Source organism: Bipolaris zeicola (genome assembly GCF_000523435.1).
Source record: "Bipolaris zeicola 26-R-13 unplaced genomic scaffold scaffold_79, whole genome shotgun sequence".
Lineage (NCBI taxonomy): Eukaryota > Fungi > Ascomycota > Dothideomycetes > Pleosporales > Pleosporaceae > Bipolaris > Bipolaris zeicola.
Window position 1 is genome coordinate 42113 of NW_006912128.1, and position 17189 is coordinate 59301.

At 52.8% G+C, this 17189-nt stretch overlaps 8 protein-coding genes across 8 annotated transcripts; 5 read left to right on the top strand and 3 right to left on the bottom strand.

Annotated features, from left to right (window-relative positions):
- Positions 1-225: 225 nt before the first annotated feature.
- On the top strand, positions 226-2070 carry COCCADRAFT_96890 (uncharacterized protein; the record flags this gene model as incomplete). Its single annotated transcript, XM_007714352.1, has 3 exons — positions 226-898; positions 945-1686; positions 1743-2070. 3 exons carry the CDS (start codon positions 226-228, stop codon positions 2068-2070), a joined length of 1743 nt encoding a protein of 580 aa, XP_007712542.1.
- Positions 2071-2960: 890 nt separating this feature from the next.
- COCCADRAFT_96824 (uncharacterized protein) lies at positions 2961-3767 on the top strand (the record flags this gene model as incomplete). The annotated part of the gene is made up of 3 exons (XM_007714353.1): positions 2961-3051; positions 3110-3546; positions 3618-3767. 3 exons carry the CDS (start codon positions 2961-2963, stop codon positions 3765-3767), a joined length of 678 nt encoding a protein of 225 aa, XP_007712543.1.
- Positions 3768-4284: 517 nt separating this feature from the next.
- COCCADRAFT_37003 (uncharacterized protein) lies at positions 4285-6435 on the top strand (the record flags this gene model as incomplete). The annotated part of the gene is made up of 1 exon (XM_007714354.1): positions 4285-6435. One exon carries the CDS (start codon positions 4285-4287, stop codon positions 6433-6435), a length of 2151 nt encoding a protein of 716 aa, XP_007712544.1.
- A 127-nt stretch (positions 6436-6562) lies between these two features.
- On the bottom strand, positions 6563-8738 carry COCCADRAFT_96838 (uncharacterized protein; the record flags this gene model as incomplete). The annotated part of the gene is made up of 2 exons (XM_007714355.1): positions 6563-6867; positions 6938-8738. 2 exons carry the CDS (start codon positions 8736-8738, stop codon positions 6563-6565), a joined length of 2106 nt encoding a protein of 701 aa, XP_007712545.1.
- A 1096-nt stretch (positions 8739-9834) lies between these two features.
- On the top strand, positions 9835-10743 carry COCCADRAFT_37005 (uncharacterized protein; the record flags this gene model as incomplete). Its single annotated transcript, XM_007714356.1, has 1 exon — positions 9835-10743. The coding sequence occupies one exon, from the start codon at positions 9835-9837 to the stop codon at positions 10741-10743; it is 909 nt and encodes a 302-aa protein (XP_007712546.1).
- Positions 10721-11797, bottom strand: COCCADRAFT_96757 (uncharacterized protein; the record flags this gene model as incomplete). The annotated part of the gene is made up of 3 exons (XM_007714357.1): positions 10721-11117; positions 11170-11692; positions 11740-11797. 3 exons carry the CDS (start codon positions 11795-11797, stop codon positions 10721-10723), a joined length of 978 nt encoding a protein of 325 aa, XP_007712547.1.
- Positions 11798-12035: 238 nt separating this feature from the next.
- On the bottom strand, positions 12036-13948 carry COCCADRAFT_96894 (uncharacterized protein; the record flags this gene model as incomplete). Its single annotated transcript, XM_007714358.1, has 4 exons — positions 12036-13296; positions 13344-13711; positions 13767-13866; positions 13926-13948. The coding sequence occupies 4 exons, from the start codon at positions 13946-13948 to the stop codon at positions 12036-12038; spliced, it is 1752 nt and encodes a 583-aa protein (XP_007712548.1).
- Positions 13949-14474: 526 nt separating this feature from the next.
- Positions 14475-16655, top strand: COCCADRAFT_96759 (uncharacterized protein; the record flags this gene model as incomplete). The annotated part of the gene is made up of 2 exons (XM_007714359.1): positions 14475-14518; positions 14573-16655. 2 exons carry the CDS (start codon positions 14475-14477, stop codon positions 16653-16655), a joined length of 2127 nt encoding a protein of 708 aa, XP_007712549.1.
- Between the last annotated feature and the right edge of the window lie 534 nt (positions 16656-17189).

Here is a 17189-nt window from a genome sequence, read left to right on the forward strand (position 1 = left end):
TTAGTGCTGCTGTCCATAAATCCCTCGCTCTTTTTGTTTGCTAGTCGCTCTCTACCCAGTAACACTTTTCAAGGATTTCATCTTCTCTTTCCTTCGCCCCAAACCCCTAGTCGCTGATCCCTGACATCACCCACCTGCCCACATACGACTTGTATCACCAACACCTACTCCGAGATTCCCGCTGTTCCCCCTCTTCAATTTCAATCGGGCCAGCAACACACACAAATGAGCAAACGAGGCTCGCGATCCAAGAATCGTGGCTCTGTACTCCGAGAACAGGGCTCGACCGACTCGCTCAAGGAAAAGAAGAACGGAGATGCGAACACGACCGCGACCATGAACGGCGCAATATTGGAACATCGGCGCAAGCATGCTTCTTTCGATAGCACTTCGCCCTCAAGTCAAGCTGCGTCGCTGATGGGCAATCCCAACTTCTCGCTCGATGACGAAGTACCTAAGCTAGGACAGGAGGATGAAGGACCATCCAAGGGCTTTTTTGAACTCTCAAAGAAAGACCAGAGCAACTTCTTATTGCTGGTTCTGCTGTACTTTCTCCAGGGTATACCCATGGGTCTGGCGCATGGCTCCGTACCGTTCCTCTTGAAGCACAGTGTCTCCTACGCCGCGATTGGTGTCTTTTCGCTTGCCGCGTATCCATACTCATTGAAACTTCTTTGGAGTCCAATCGTGGACGCAGTCTGGTCGCCTACTGTTGGCCGTCGCAAGAGCTGGATTCTGCCAATTCAGACAATCTCTGGGTTTTCTATGATTTGGCTGGGCAAGAACATCAACCGCATGATGAAAGAGGCTGGCGAGACAGACAGCGGGGTTTGGACCTTCACATGGTGGTGGTTCGCGCTTGTGTTCCTGTGCGCCACCCAAGACATTGCTGTAGATGGTGGGTAACACTTCTAGACTTAAAGTGGCAAGACTGACAATACCAGGCTGGGCACTTACTCTTCTCTCAAAGGAGAATCTCGCATACGCCTCTACTGCGCAAACCGTCGGCCTAACCGCAGGTCAATTCCTCTCGTACACTGTATTTCTGGCCTTCAACTCGAAGGATTTTGCGAACAGGTGGTTTCGCAGCACTCCCGCAGAAACGGGCATCATGGAGCTGGATGGCTACCTTAGCTTCTGGGGCTGGGCCTATCTGATTGTCACTTTCGGATTGGCAGTCATGAAGCGCGAAGACCGTGACAGGAACGGCGACGGCATTGGAGAGGTCTACCGCACCATGTGGGGTATCCTCAAGTTGAAGAACATCCAAAGCTTCATCATCATTCACCTCATTGCAAAGATTGGATTCCAGGCGAACGATGCTGTCACGAGTCTGAAGCTCTTGGACAAAGGCCTAAAGCAGGAGCAGTTGTCACTTGTCATCCTGGTGGACTTTCCCGTTGAAGTTTTCCTGGGCTACTACATTGGCAAATGGTGCCAGACGTACCCTCCGATGCACATTTGGTGCTGGTCATTTGTTGGCCGCCTGGTCGCTGCAGGGTTTGCGCAGTTTGTCGTGTCGATTTTCCCAGCCGGAGGTGCATCGAGTGGATTCCTCCTACTCGTCATTGCGGAGCATGTGCTCTCGACTTTTATGAACACAGTCATGTTTGTCGCTGTCAGCGCCTTCCACGCTAAGATCTCTGATCCGTTGATCGGCGGCACATATATGACTCTTCTCGCCACGTAAGTTCAGCTTGCCTCATCACACCACTTGGATTTGTAATTGACTTGAAATGCAGTGTCTCGAACCTTGGTGGAACATTTCCACGCTACTTTGTTCTCAAGGCAGTTGACATGTTCACCTCGGCGACTTGCATGCCGCCTGCTGGTGGGCTCAAGGCTGGCCTGAAAGGACCCCTCGTCACGCAGCCTTTCTCGTGCGCCGTTGAAGCCGAGAAGCATCGGTGCATTGAAGGAGGAGGCGTGTGCAACGTCACAACGGATGGATACTACATTGTGAACATGCTATGTATTCTGATTGGAGTATTGACATTCTGGGGGTATATCAAGCCTGCGGTGATGAGGATACAGGCATTGCCATTGCGCGCGTGGAGAATTGCTGGGTAGAGGTCCGCGGACACATGTATTTTGTAGTATGTAGGGCATAGAGTTAGAGCCTGTTATGGAATGGATGCACCCTGCAAGACTGCTGAACGTGTCTCGTCGGTTGCGACGGTCAATGCTAGTGTTGGCTGCAGTGAGGCTGAAAAGTTTAAATTCAATGTACTTGAGACGATGGCGAGTTTCCAAGACGCTTGCGCACGTTTGTCCCGCGCTCGCGCGCTCTCCCGTGATCAGGCGTGTGTGGGTAGCCAATAGTTCGAGACCTGATGCAACTGACAAAGACGCAACTGACAAAATACGCCGAAGATGCCGAAGGACTGGAACCGCGGCGCAGCATTTTGACTTTCTTGGGATTTCTGACATATCAGGCCATGTGCGTCTGCAGCGGGCCGGCATTAGTGTGGCAAAACCCTTAAAGAGAGCCCTGTACTTGCGCGCACTCTGATAACACGAGCACATCTCCAATCACGACATACTCCAAAGCACCTACAATCCAAACAGGGCCCCCAGTAAACGTCGACGCTTAGCTGAGTACGGCTAGTCACTTGGACCACGCGTTTTGACATCTGTCGCAAGCAGCCTGCTAGACTTAAATTTCTCTTTGGCCTTTCTTCCCTTGATTCCTATTCGCCTACAGCCATACCGCAGTCTACTACTTAAGTATCGGTTCAAACTCCCCTAACCTGAATCCGACTATACGCTCCGATTCTACCTCATCGCCGACCGCCAGTTGCGCTTTTAAAAGTCGAGTTCATTCCACGCCGATTCCGCCGAGTTCTGTCATTGTCATCAACTTGCGAACCGACTTGGACACACCGTATCGCCCCCAACTACGTAGATCTTTCCTCTCGTGTCGCGCGTCGTCCTCTTAGTACACAACCCAGCCAGAAACAATGGCCTACTCAGCATACCAGCCCAAGGCGCGGGTACAAAAGCCCGCGCCTCACTTCACTGGCACTGCTGTTGTCGATGGTACATTTGAAGGTACATTGATTTAGCCCTTGACAAGACAGGGCGATATATACTAATTGTCTCTGTCCAGAACTCAGCTTGACCGCCTACACATCCACCAAGCAATGGCTGGTCCTTGGCTTCGTCCCCATGGCCTGGACCTTTGTCTGCCCGACCGAGATTCTTGCGTTTAGTGACCGCGCCGCCGATTTCGCCGCCCGCGGCGCCAGTGTCGTCTTCTCCAGCACAGACAGCGAGTACAGCTTACTCGCATGGACCAACGCAAGCAAGAGAGACGGAGGGCTCGGCAAGATCAACATCCCCCTGCTTAGCGACAAGAACCACAGCATTGCGAAGGACTATGGTGTCTTGATTGAGGAAGAGGGCATTGCCCTCCGTGGACTTTTCTTGATCGATCCTAATGGCATTGTACGACAGATCACTATCAATGATCTTCCCGTCGGACGTTCAGTAGACGAGACTCTCCGTCTGATTGATGCCTTCCAGTTCACAGACAAGTACGGCGAGGTACGTATGCCTGCTATACGGTCTTCCAACCCATGTATATGCGGAGTTGAATGCTAACTTTGGTTCTCTAGGTCTGCCCCGCAAACTGGAACCCTGGTGATGAGACCATCAAGGCGACCCCCGAAGGCAACAAGGAATATCTCGCCAAGGTCCACGTTGACACCAAGATGTCAGATGTTGCGGCCAAGACAAATGGTAAGTCTACATGGCGCTGGACATAGTCGCGTGTCGGAGAATCCTGCAAATGCAGTGTGCTGATATCTTATCTTGCAGGTACTTCTTGAGTTAGATTGTTTGAGCCTGCTGAATCACGCGATGTTAGCATCTCGATGCCTCGAGGCTGTCTGCATTGATTGGCGCTGCTTTGGCATCTGTAATTAGTTTTCGGCCCTACAGCTTCACCATGCTGTCTTAGCGATCAACATTCCCCTCTATAGACCGTAGAAATTCTAAATTATATAATCACCGCGCCTGTTAGTCCTGCACGCCAAGTAAAATGGTGTTCCAGGCACAGCGGTATGATGCAAGTGTGCTATACGGATATGCGGTTCAAAAGCTCGGTGTGGATTTAATCAAGCAGTGCATATTGTGAGACGAATCGTCCAATCATCAATGCAAACACGTTGCATGTATATACCGTGTATGGAATGCATGCGTTAGCGCTCGCTTGGCACACGGCTTTGCGCGAACGCCTTCGGTCTACCCCTTTCGATAAGGTCCACGAGCGACTCTCCAATCATGGAGCCGCGACTAAATGCATTACTAGACCTCTCCAGCCCAGGCGGCATGCCGTACGCGACAAATGCACCCGATGTTACTACGTCCAGCTCGCATAGGCCACCGCACCAAGCCGATTCTACTTTTGTGCGGCCCAAAGCGCTGATGCTGGCGAACTCATTGTCGCCAGACAACACCCAGGCCAACGATTTCCGAAAAGAAGTACATGACAAGATCCACCCAACGCGAGCAATGCCTAGTGCTCCTATAGCACAGGTACTCAACAATGAGGCCAATCTGCTTTCTTCACAATCTGTTCCCAATACTTTTGCTCCCTCTACGACCCCATTCAGCGGCCGACTAGTGGATCTCCTCCTGGAGAGTCCCGAGCATACAAAACAACGATGGGATCAAGACCAGCAATTCTTGCAGCCCGACAATACGGGATACAGCCCTTCTGTAATCAAGCTCCCCAGACTTCCACAGCCTCCCAAGAAGACGGCAAAACGGCCTAGGATACCGCCGCTATTACAGGGCTTACATCAGCCTCCACCTTTACCACCTGAGGGCAGGTTGTTCCCGCCAATCACTGGAGAGAAAAATGCTTTTGCTGGTGAAAGAGGATACGATTCACTATTTGAAGAACCAAGAGGTAAAGATGTGGATGACCATGCTTTTCTTGAAAACAACACCCAGGAACTCGTTAGGAGTGCTCAACATGGCGAGTATGGCCCAAATAGTCAGGTGGCAGCACAGAATGCCCCGCTGAGTGGAGTACCTACTGTTCAAGAGGCCAAGGCCCAGTCGAACCAGGAGATAAGTCCTCCTAGTCAAACCCAGATTAAGCGTGGAAAGAAGCGAACCAAGTGGTCAGAGCAAGAGACCAAGGATCTGCTTATAGGCGTGAGCAGATTTGGTATTGGAAGCTGGAAGAAGATACTACAGAGTCCAGACTTTACGTTCAACAACCGCACCGCTGTTGATCTGAAAGACCGATTTCGCGTGTGCTGTCCTGGTGAAGGTTTGAAACCCAGGCAACCAAGGGCCAGCGTCAAGGAAAAGCACTCAGTGGACGTTGTAGGTACCCACCCTGACGGTCACGGTAAGAGTGCAGAACAAGGGCACAAAACAAACAACTCTGCATCTGCATCCTCAGATTCTACAGTAGCTACACGTACAACCAAAGCTACCGCTACAATGCCCAACCTCTCTGAGCTGGGTATCCACGAGCCCTTTTCTAAAACAGCACGCCGCCCGCGACGCCCCTTCACAGCAGCCGATGACGTGAACCTACTCAAAGGATTCGAAAAATACGGCCCAGTCTGGCACTCCATGCGTGACGACCCGGAGCTCGAGTTCGGATCGCGACACGCAACAGACCTACGCGACCGATTCCGCATCCGGTACCCAGAACGCTACGTAAGAGCAGGCTACAAGCTCAAAAATAAAGAAAAAGAGCGAGAAAGAATGCGAAGAGGCATAGACATGGAAACCGACGCTACCTCAGCAGTAGAATCCTCTCCATCTCTCACCACACCCAAAGATAAACCTCACGACGAAGCAAACACCATCGCTCTATCTAAACCCCCAACCATAACACCGTTATCCTACCCATCCACCAACAGCGTCCCCCTCACCTTCTCCCAACCCCCGCTCTCCTCCCACCTCCAATACACAACTCCAACCACCACCAATGGCCCATCCCTCAAACCCTTCACAACATCCTCCTCGTACCTTGCCGACCCCTTACCCACGCTCTCCTTCTCCGACGAAGAAGACATCACAGACGACATGGCGCATAACGCGCATTCAGGCGGCGGCGGCCAAAGCCCCGTGACGCTGAGTCGGAATATTCTGCGCTGGGCTGATGCGAACCCTTCGTCTTTGTATTCGTTTGTCCCCGGGGCTGGAGGGTATAGGGCTGCTAGCGGAAGCATTGGTGGGGGAGAAAGACTGATGGGGTTTGGAGGGGGTAGTGAAGGGGTAGGTGGGAGTAGTAGTACTGGTGCTGCGTTGGCTGGAGGACAACAGGTGCAACAGCAGCAGCAGCAGCAGCAACAACAACAACAACAAGGTGATGGCATGACAAGGAATAATATCCTTCCCGAAGCAGAAGGCTGGTCTTTTGTGGATCGAACGGCGAATCTGGCGTCGTTCAAGTATCGAGGTTGAAGCAAAGAAGGAACAATAACGAAGTCACAGTTTGGAATTATGACGGGTAAACGACAAGATATGGTATACTACATGGGAAATTGCATCTTTATTCATTATCTTCATACACCCTTTCCGTGTTCCTGAATTACCTAGCACTTTGGCAAACGGCCAGACAAAACTGTCTAAAATCGCCTCGAGTCGCTTCTTCAAGGTCTTCTTCAACCATGCGTCCGTATTTCTCTTCGTACTCGTTCATCACGCGCATGAGGTGCATGCGATCCCAGTGGAAACGGACAAGGCGCGAGATAAGCAGCTCGACGCGCTGTTGGCGGTCGTGTTTGCTGGATGTAGAGGAAATGCGGCTGCCAGAGGAGCGGCCGTCTGCGGGGGGTTCGATGAGGTCAATGAGGGCGTGGTGGAGGAGCATGGCGTCTCGTGCGGGTCGGTTGACTGGGGAAGGTTAGTACACGAGTACCTTGTTGAGGTGAAAGTGGTAGGGGAGAGGGGGAAATTGACTTACTGACGCCGTTGAGAATATGTGCAATGACTTCGCCAACGAGATTGTTACTCTTCTTTAGTGCGTCCCTAGCAAAGTTTCCTTGATACTTTCGCTCGTACGTTCGGAGCACCTCGCGCAGATGCGCATCGCTTCGCATGACAACGATGCTCAGCATGACGCTTTCACCGCCTTCTCTGGCGTTGATGGCTTTCCACAGCGTATCGACGTCACGGTTGCGGTACTCGGCTGGCCAGACATCGCTCTCTTCCTGCCGTGTGGCGTCCAGCGCCATCAAGATAGCTTTGCGGAACTTGTCTGCCTTGAGCTCCTTGTCCATGCAGCGTGTGAGCGAATCGCCGTATCGCTTGTCCTTGAATGCGTCTTTGATCTCGCGAACCTCGTGATTTTGACGGCCCATGAGGGCTTCTATAAGAAGTTCACGGCGCGCAGAGTTGGACTGGTACCAGTAGTTGGCCCAGTAGCCCTCGCTCTCATACTTTCCAAGAGCAGTCACGTAGGCAATCTTACCAAAGTTACCGCTCGTCTTCAACTTGATATGCTTGGCAATGTTGATTCCCCTGCCCTGGACCTTGCAATGCCGCTTGTACTCAGCTCTCAGCTCGAGCATCTGATCGTGCGAAAGTATAGGAATGATGTCGATGATAGTATCTACGTTGGGTGTTCGTCCAGCCATGGCATTGACAAGTGCAAGAGCATCATCGGTAGCATCGTATATCCTAACCCGACGTTTGTCCTTTTCCTTCTCTTGATAACGGTCGCCAGAGCCATATGCCGCCAGAGCCAGTTTGTCAGCATGTTTGGAAGGCCGTGACCGGCTTGGGGATCGACGCGAGGATGAAGGAGCGCGGCTGCGGCTGCGGCCGTGCTTAGAACGGCGAGAATCTCGGGGTTCGAGACTGTCGAGCGGTTGCAGGTCGTCGAGGTCGTCGTCCAGCATCAGTGCCTGTGGCATAGGACTGATTGACTGATAAGTACCATGGTAGGCTTCAAGAAGAGGACTCGGTGGTGGAAGTCCGCCAGGATATCCGCCAGGCAGGCCTCCCGGTACAATCGTCTGCAAGTCAGGCCTGTTGCCGCTCACAGACAGCCTATCCATGCGCAACCCCTCGGGTTTACCCGGTGCACCAAGGTGACCCTGCGGACGCATTTCCACGACATTGCGACCCTCAGTCGGACTCACAACACCAGTGTATGAAGACGCACGGTGGTGTTCGGGGCGCGGCGAGTGACGACCCATTGGAGGAGGTGGGAAGGGTTGCCCATTAGCTGAAGGCGGAGCAGGAGCTTGTGGCATAGTCGTGTATTGGGGCTGCGAGGCTGGCGCCTGCGAAACCGTTGTGTACTGGGGCTGTGAGGCTGGCGCCTGCGAGGTCATTGTGTACTGAGGTTGCGACGGAGGAGCCTGTGGCCTAGTCGTATACTGAGTGGTTGGCGACGCGACATTAGGCACAGCTGTGTACTGGGGTTGCGGCTGCGTAGGGTAAACGGGCTGTGAGTTGTGTCGCACATGAGGCGGCTTGGAATCTGCTACTGGCTTCGCAGTATAGGTGATGGTTGGCGGAGGATTCGCATACTGAAAAGAGCCGTCTCTCCCCGTCGTACTCGATGTCCTGCTATGGCCAGAGGTTGGGGCGGCCGTGTACGAGAAGTTGTTGGCGGTGGATGCATACTTGACATTGTTTGCATTGGCATATGTAATGTTAGCAGCCGGGGGAGCTGCAGTTGCAGGATGCGCGAATGAAGCGGCGTGGGGTGCATAGCCGGGGCGTTCGTGGGGAGGGAGGTCACTGTAGTTGCCCATGGTTATGGGCTCGCTGCGTGATCTGGTCGCCATGTCTCAGCTGAGTTGTCTTGCGCGAGGTTTGTTGGAGACATTCTCCAGAAGTCAGATGTCGCTCTACTCACGTCGCATATTGCTGATCTGGCTGCCTGATCTCGTACTGCGGGGTCGAGGCCCCGTCAGCTGGCCCATATCGCTGAGGCTCTTGTGCATGGCTATGGCTGCGGCTGCGCGAATGGTCGCGTTCTCGACCGCGCCCCGGCGATTTGGAGCGCGAGCGCTTGGAGCCACTGTCGGGTCGTAGAGACATGGTGTTGTTGCTTTTTTTCGCTTCGCTGCCGATTGTGGCAAACTATCAATTCATATGTAAATGTGGTCGCGAGTTAGGCGCTGAGTGTCATAGCAGTAGGTTGCGCGTCAATGTCAAAAAGGCGATGGCGGGAAGCTGCCATACTACTACCGCTGTGGCCCCCATTGAGTCTGGCGCTTGCATGGTGGATTTGGGGGCCAGGCTGAACTTCGGACACACTTCTTCCTGAGTACGGAGGCATAACGAAGGATCATCTGTAGCGTCGAGTATTGCACATCAACATGCTGCAACGTCAGATGTCTGGAGTTTGAGCGGGAGCTGTCAGATTCCATGTCTAGTCGCGGGGAAATGTTCGCCGAATCCAACAGCAGCCCGCCCTGCTTTCCTTACCACGAATCCATCATGCGTCATAGCGTCGGTAGGAGTAAGGAAAATTTAAACAAAATTGATAACAACAATATGACTGCTGTTGAGCCGCTCCGACATATGCCGAACCCAGCACAACTATGAGTGAAGATGTGGGTCTCAACTCACCGCTTCAGCTGCCCATTTCGCCGTCACTCGGTGCAAGCTGGCGCACGTTCGCTACACAATTTCTATGGCCTAGTGATGACTGGCTCTATCGATGCGCTAATTGGTGCTTCTCGATGATAGTGGTGAAAGGGCCCTTCGGCGAAACGCCACGCTGACTAGAAGTTTGATCCTAGCTGCTGCAGACAGGCGGTCTATCAGCTCAGTTAAAGCTGAAGTGATATCGCTGCCAAACATGGCACCCCCTTTTGCGTCCTCTTACCACATATACATACCATGGCTACCATTGCGCCCCCAGAAAATCTCCAGCTCCAATCAGCCCTTGTTCAACTGCCGTCTGAAATCAAGCACATCATCTTCAGCCTTTGCCTCGTCAGCGGTACTCCAATCTCCGACCCACAGATTACTCGCTATAACAAGGAACAGCAGAAAGGACTAGTGGACAACAGCCCCTCGAGGGTTTCTCTTCTTCAAACATGCCGCAGGATATATCATGAAATCGATCGTCGACCATTGTTCGCCCAAAACACCTTTCGTTTCTCAAGTCTGGCTACGATGCGGGCATTCCTTCAAGCACTACCGGCAAGCTATAGCAAGTGCATCCAAGACATCGAGATTGATTTGCGGAAACTAAACTCTGATCACCCCCATCTCACCCGTGAGTGGTTGCAATATCTAGCGTGGACTCAGGACGACCGCAAACCGTCCCTGCGTATGGATACAGGCGGCTTAAAGTGTCTCCGACTCAATCTCGAGGCGTGGCCTGTGATTCCAATGTACCGATGCGAGCTTTGGAATGTCCTTCGAAATATTCTGCGGGGGTTTGCGGATATTGAGAGAATCGTTGTCACCGGAACAAGCAGAGGTAAAACGATGGCTCAGAAGGCACCATGGTCGCCAATCCATTTTGTAGGCGGAGACAATGTAGGCTCGGATGACCTGATATCTCGGATGAGCAACTGCGTGGTGGCGAGACTCAGTGAACACAAGGTGATCAAATGGCTGAGGAAGGACAACAAGCTTCAGTTGGAAGTCTCATCGACGGCCCCTGCAGGCGAGAATACGGTTGCACAGCTGACTGGGTCCGGCACTTGGCCATTGAACGGAGTCTGTGCTGTTTCTACTTTTGAGCAATACCGCCTTGATAGCAAGGGTCCAGAGCTCAATCCCAGTGTCGACGGATGATGGGCCTGGCGGGATCCCAAGGGCCATGAATTTCGTTCTTGTACTTTTGCAGACCGATCAGCCACCAACTACAGACTCCCATGCTGAGGAATGTGAGAATCCCCCCGAGGATAGCGCCGGCTATGAACGTGGCGCGGCCGTTTCCTGTCAGAGTAACGAAAAGACTGCCCCATGCGCATGTTACCAGGGTGATTGTCAGCGTGAGATGGCCCCATGATGACCTGGCACGCAGTTGACGACGGAATATTGGGAAGAGACCGAATACCTCAATGGAGAATAGGGTCAACGAGAAGACATGGGTGGTAGATGGAAGGCGTGAAGCAAGCACTGCCGATGCCATCATTGCTGAGTTTGTAGATATCGAAGCTGGTAGTCTAGAAGCTGCAAGTTAGCCATTGAAATGGTGGCTTGGTATGTTGTTCATACTGTGCATCTGTACCCGCGCTGTAATCAAAGAAGGCAACGTTCATCATCAATAGCCACGCGCTTATGGCCCATATTGAATCACTCGTCGTAGAGCGAGTGAGCGACTTGAGAATTGGACTGAGCCCAAGCAAAGCCGCATAGATGAGTATGGCAGATTTGGCAGTTGCCAGACGCTGCTTGGCCCTGGGCGAAAGGGTTTGTGAGGCTTGTGGCACGACGTCGTCTATCTCTGACGTAGGCGTCAAAGACACACTGGCAACCGTCTTGAACTCCTGGCCCATCCAGTGATCCCACAAGACCCATGCCAGCACTGTGCACATACTGGCCCATCCGACTACGGCGACAGGTGACACCCTACCGTGAATGATGGCTACGAAGCAGCAGCAAAAGATGATGACCGACGCAAGATGCTGTACAATGACGGTTGCATCGGACATGAGCGACCAGAACTCATAGGGCTGCAGCCTAGGATTTCGCTGCAGGTGGTCAAGAAAAGTGGCCTCGTCTGTGTAATTGTCGGGGACTGTACGTGTGAGAAGAGGTATACTACTGCAGGCTGCCGCGACTCACAGGGTTGCTTGAACCATAGAAGCTTCTTGTAGTGGCCCTTTGGTTGGCGACTTGACATGCGCGACCCACTCTTCCTCTTTCTTGCTGGCCCTACAAACGACGCGCCTGTTGGATCCAGCAGCCTGTTTGCACTCATGTCATGGAACGGGAACTTGATTAACACGAGCACGAGTGTGGTTGGGGAACCACTGGAAAGGATGAATTGTCATAATAGTCAATGACACAACGCTAGACCAAACGAGGCATGGCTATCTCCGAGGTTAACCCCGCAAGCTAAGCGCACCTCACCAAACATATCATTTGCGATTAAGTGTCGTCCAGGCGACAATGATCCTCCTTAGCTTGGGCACAGTGGCACGCCCAGCCTTTACTTTGTAGTTTTCCTGGCCCAAAACCCTTCCGATTTCCATGTAACTCTCTACTGCGACCCGAATGGGACCTCTGGCGTCAAGTGGCAGACGCTCGATAGCGTCTTTGGTCGTCTCATAGAGCGAAAATGCATCCTCCAAAAGCCGTTTGCGGAGTGTCTCGACCTGCGCTTGATTTGGCCTCTTCAGGACATCCTCATAGCTCAGTCCCACGTCGGCAAGCCATTTCAAAGGAAGGTATACACGGTCAATCTGAGCGTCTACTTCAATGTCTCGCGAGATGTTGACATATTGTAATGCCACACCCATGTTGTTACCAGCAGCGACAATGGCACGCTGCTCCTCGGCGGATAGAGTGCTAGGATACCAGTAGAAGATGAGCTCAATACACATCTGTGCGACAGTGCCTGCGACTCGCTCCGCGTACAACTGTAGGTCCTCAGTGGTTTCTATGAGCGGCGCTTTGTCGAAGCCCAGGTCCATCTCAAATCCCCGGAGAAGATCCTCCAGTGGCTGGTGCGAGAGTTTAGATGTGGGGAGTTGAAGGAGCGCAGACTGGGTGTCAAGTGGAAAGTCAGCGCATATTTGGGCATGCACAGCACTACGCGCAACTTTGTCGCTGTACACATTGTTCAGGAACTTGCGTAGTTTCGCTATCCACACCTTGGCCTCCTCAGCATCAGAAGCGTTGTCCACCAAATCATCAGCTACGCGGCAGAAGGAGTAGAGTAGGAGCAGATCCGCCCGCAAAGGTCCAGGGAACGTCGCGGATGCAAGATAAAAACTGCGACTCTTGCGCTTCAGACGACGCACAGCCTCATCAAGACCCTGGAGTCGCTCAGCATCGTACTTGGAACTGGGCGTGAGAAGGGCGCGCATCAAGAGAAGTGGCGATGGCAGCAGGGAGGGGTCCTTGAACAGCCCCGGGAAGGTGTACAACACGGCTAAAGCATTGTCAAACGCCAACTGACCACACACTATCAGCGCATTAGTGACAAAGAAGAATAGAGCCTCCTCTATTTCCAAGCCATCCCACAAGTGTGCTCCGTACTTTGTCCCCACGTTTATTACCCAGGTGCCTCTACGAAGTGCCAGCGTGTCGATAATCCAGAGATAAAAGGTCGGGAGGAGGATTGGTAGCGCCGTGTTGGTCAAGGGTAGCGTGAGAATGAACTGGTATGCAAGACTCCTGCTTGGGGTTAGTGCCAGATCAAGGGCCCGCTAGGATCGGCATACCATAGTAGCAGAAGAAAAGGGCCTGCCCAAATCAAGATGAGACCAGTATATGTCCCTTCACCGCCGCTCCGAACGCACTGCCATCCCCATGCAATCATGCCCAGCAAAAACAATTGGCCGGTAAGCTTTGCGAATCGCCATAGATTCCGGGACGCACCCGATTCGATCCGCAGATAGACAGGCTGGAAAGTGGGTCTGCTGAGGAGCAGATAGAGCAATGAGGTGTTGTATGTCTGCACGACAAAGAAGAAGACCTCCTCCAGTGGAATATCATATAGTTTTGGACCGATGATGACATGGCCGGGGTAGCTCCATATGCCGGTGCGGATCAGGTACGAGTCCCATGGTATAGTTGAGGTGACAGCGACCTGAGCTGTCAGCACATGCGTGGTGGGGTGCGCCTGGGACAGCGATTGTACATACGAATATTAGAAAGAGGACCTTGTACGCGTCGAGCTTGGTGAAGAAGGGGCGGTAGAGCCAGGTGAGCAGCACGGCCGGAGGGATCGTGTACTTGAGATGCCTAGCCGTGACTGTCAGCCATGTTGTTTGCATATCGCAACCTGAGGGTGCGTTACATACACCAGCGCGTAGTCAAAGCCCATGATGAAACCGTGGAGCAGAAAGAGACGACCAGCAAGAGGTACAGTTGGCGTCACTCGTGGACCCAATGCAAGGGAACAATCTAGGTGTAAGCCGCGGCGGACATGCGGCAGACACTGGATGTTGCAGACGCTTCATAGCAATAGCGCCAAATCGCGAATTCCATGCCGCCCCCAAAAGTCAACCGCCGGCAGTGCAGGAAGCACGTGGCCCAAAACGGGTTAGCCTCCCGTTCAAGCTTCAAACATGACATCACCACCAACCACCCGCCATCTCTTCAACAGCACCGGTTTTCCCACCTGCCAACCCGCAAATCCCGGCTCTGACAGGTACTTGCATCATGCTATCCACTCGCGCCCCTCACTCCACCCCGCTGCCTAGCCAGGGGTTGTTTCTGCTTCCGCGGCGTGACATGACCAGACATGTGAATGTCTACTCTGCTGTATACAAGGACGTTGGCCAGCGACTCTGCTCTGCACAAACCCCACCACGCGGCCGTCCAATGCCGCCAAGATAATCACCACAGCCATGTCCAAGTCTGGACCGCCCAACAAGCCCGTCAAACGACATCCGTACGTACGCTCCATCGCGCCAGGCTCCTACAGCTCTGTCTAACCTCGTGCCAGGTACCTGTCTGGCAACTTTGCGCCTGTCACCAAATCATGGCCACCCACGCCCGTCTCATGGACGGGCCATATTCCGAAAGAGCTACTCGGGGGAATGTACGTCCGCAATGGCGGAAATCCTGTGACCAATGCCGACCTGGGGCGTGAAGCACATTGGTTCGACGGCGATGGTATGCTCTCGGGTGTCTGGTTCAGTCGTTCGCCAGTGGATCCAACCAAGCCCATCGTCAACTTTGTCAACCAGTTCATCCTCACGGACGTTTACCTCACCGCCGTTCAGAATCCAGCACTACGTACGCCGATACTGCCGAGCATTGCGACCCTGGTCAACCCCGCATCCAGCCTTTTGTGGATTCTCTGGCGGATATTCCGCACTGTCCTTGTCGTGATATGGACCCATATCTCTGGATCTGCCAGTACCATTAAGCGAATCAGTGTTGCAAACACTAGCATACTGTACCATGACGGACGTGCTCTGGCAACCTGCGAGAGCGGGCCACCAATGCGCATCACGTTACCAGGTCTGGAGACTGTGGGCTGGTTCAATGGAAACACCGCCGAGGGCGAACCTGCTTTGGAAGATGATGGCTACCAAAATCGCAACGAGAAGCACGAAGCGTTTGGCAGCACCGGCTTGCTCAGCTGGATGAGAGAATGGACTACTGGTCACCCAAAAGTGGACAAAGTGACAGACGAGCTGGTTCTCTTTCACTGCAACTTTGTGGCACCTTATGTTCACTACTCATTACTTCCAGCGGAGGGCTCGTCTACAAGCCAGGCTGATTCCGAAGCAAAAGCCATCGTCAATGCCCCAGTCCCCGGGTGCTCCGGCGGACGGCTCATGCATGACTTTGGGGTTGCGAGATACCACACTGTTATCCTCGATATGCCGCTCTCTCTAACTCCCCTCAACCTTGCAAAGAATAAGCCTATAGTCGTGTATGAGCCCGAGAAGCCGGCTCGATTCGGCGTATTTCCTCGTCGACATCCCGAGTTAGTTCGATGGTTCGAAACAGAGGGCTGTTGTATTCTCCATACAGCCAATACATGGGATGAGTACGACAGCAACAACGAGGTAGCAGCTGTCAACTTGCTTTGTTGTCGCCTGACTTCGGCATCTTTGGTCTTTAGTGCTGGCAATATTGAACCGCCGCCGCATCCAAAACACAAGGAGAAATCGAAAAGCAAGCCAATGTCTTTCTTTGCGAAGTACAACGACGATGAAGATGACAAAGACCCTGAAAAGTCTTTTGTCGAAGAATCAACTCCCTTGCTAGGACCAAATGCATCAATGTTTGGCCCGGGTTCATCAATGGCTTCCAACATTCCAATTTCCTACGACGACGAAGAGCAATGCCGCCTATACTATTACCGATTCTCGCTGGAATCTGGCTCTAAGAACACCATTACTCACCAATTTGCACTATCAGCAATCCCGTTTGAGTTCCCTACAGTATCGCCAGCCACGGAAATGGTACGCGCACGGTACGTGTATGGGTGTAGCACTTCGGACGAGTCATTTGGTGCTGCTTTGGGCAAGGCGACAAAGATTGATGTGTTGGTGAGAATGGACGTCCAAGGTCTCCTGAGGCATGCCCAGCACACCGCCTCGGAATCGATTACCGGATGTGTAGACAATCGGTCAATCGACGAGATTCTCGCATCAGCCGATCCCAAGGACCCGATCAAGGCATTTCGACTGCCCCCGCAGCACTTTGGCCAAGAAGCCAAGTTTGTACCCCGCAAGGCATCGAAAAAGGCCGTTGCTAATGACTCCGACTCGGATGAATTGGACGGGTACCTTCTCTTCTATGTGTTTAATGAAGATCAGCTAGACGAAGAAGGCGAGTGCAGGCCAGATGCCATCAGCGAGCTGTGGGTCTTGGATGCCAGGGACATGCAGACAGTTGTTTGCAAGGTTCAGCTTGGCACGAGGATACCGTATGGTCTGCACGGCAACTGGTTTACCGAAGAAGACATTGCAAAGCAGCGGCAGGTTGAAAAGCTCAGGTGCGAGACAGAAGTCGTTTGTGATACCCGATGGAGTCACTTGCAGAAGGCAGTTATTAGTTACCTGGGCTAGTGGGGTGAAGGAGTGGGTATATTTCAGTGCTCAGGCATCCATACATATGTACATACATGCATACATACATAGGTTAAGGGAGATGTGCGCGACTAGCAGCACCAGCCTACTAGTTGCGAGTATCTCAAACTAATGTTTAATTCCATCGTGGTCAACGGATTATCTGCTTTGAATGTGTAGAGCTACAAAGTATGGTGTAGTGAAATGTACATGTACATGCACACGGCGTTTCTGATCGATCGTGGGAAGACATGTGCAGGGCTGAGGTGGCACATGGCCAGTAACATCAGCCTTGCATAGTAATTGTGTATGCATGTAAACCTCTGGCAGGGCAGTTAAACGTGTCGATCTCCCGGCGGGAATTGCAGCCAGGCCAATCTAGTCCCACTGGTTCAGCCTCCCCTGGTCGTGGTGGTTTGAGATGGGCGAGATGGGCGAGATGGACGGGACGAATCGATGCAGGTGACGTAAATCTCATCTCAAAGTGACCAAGGGATACCTACGTCTGGCCGACGTCGATGTCAAAGTAAGCTC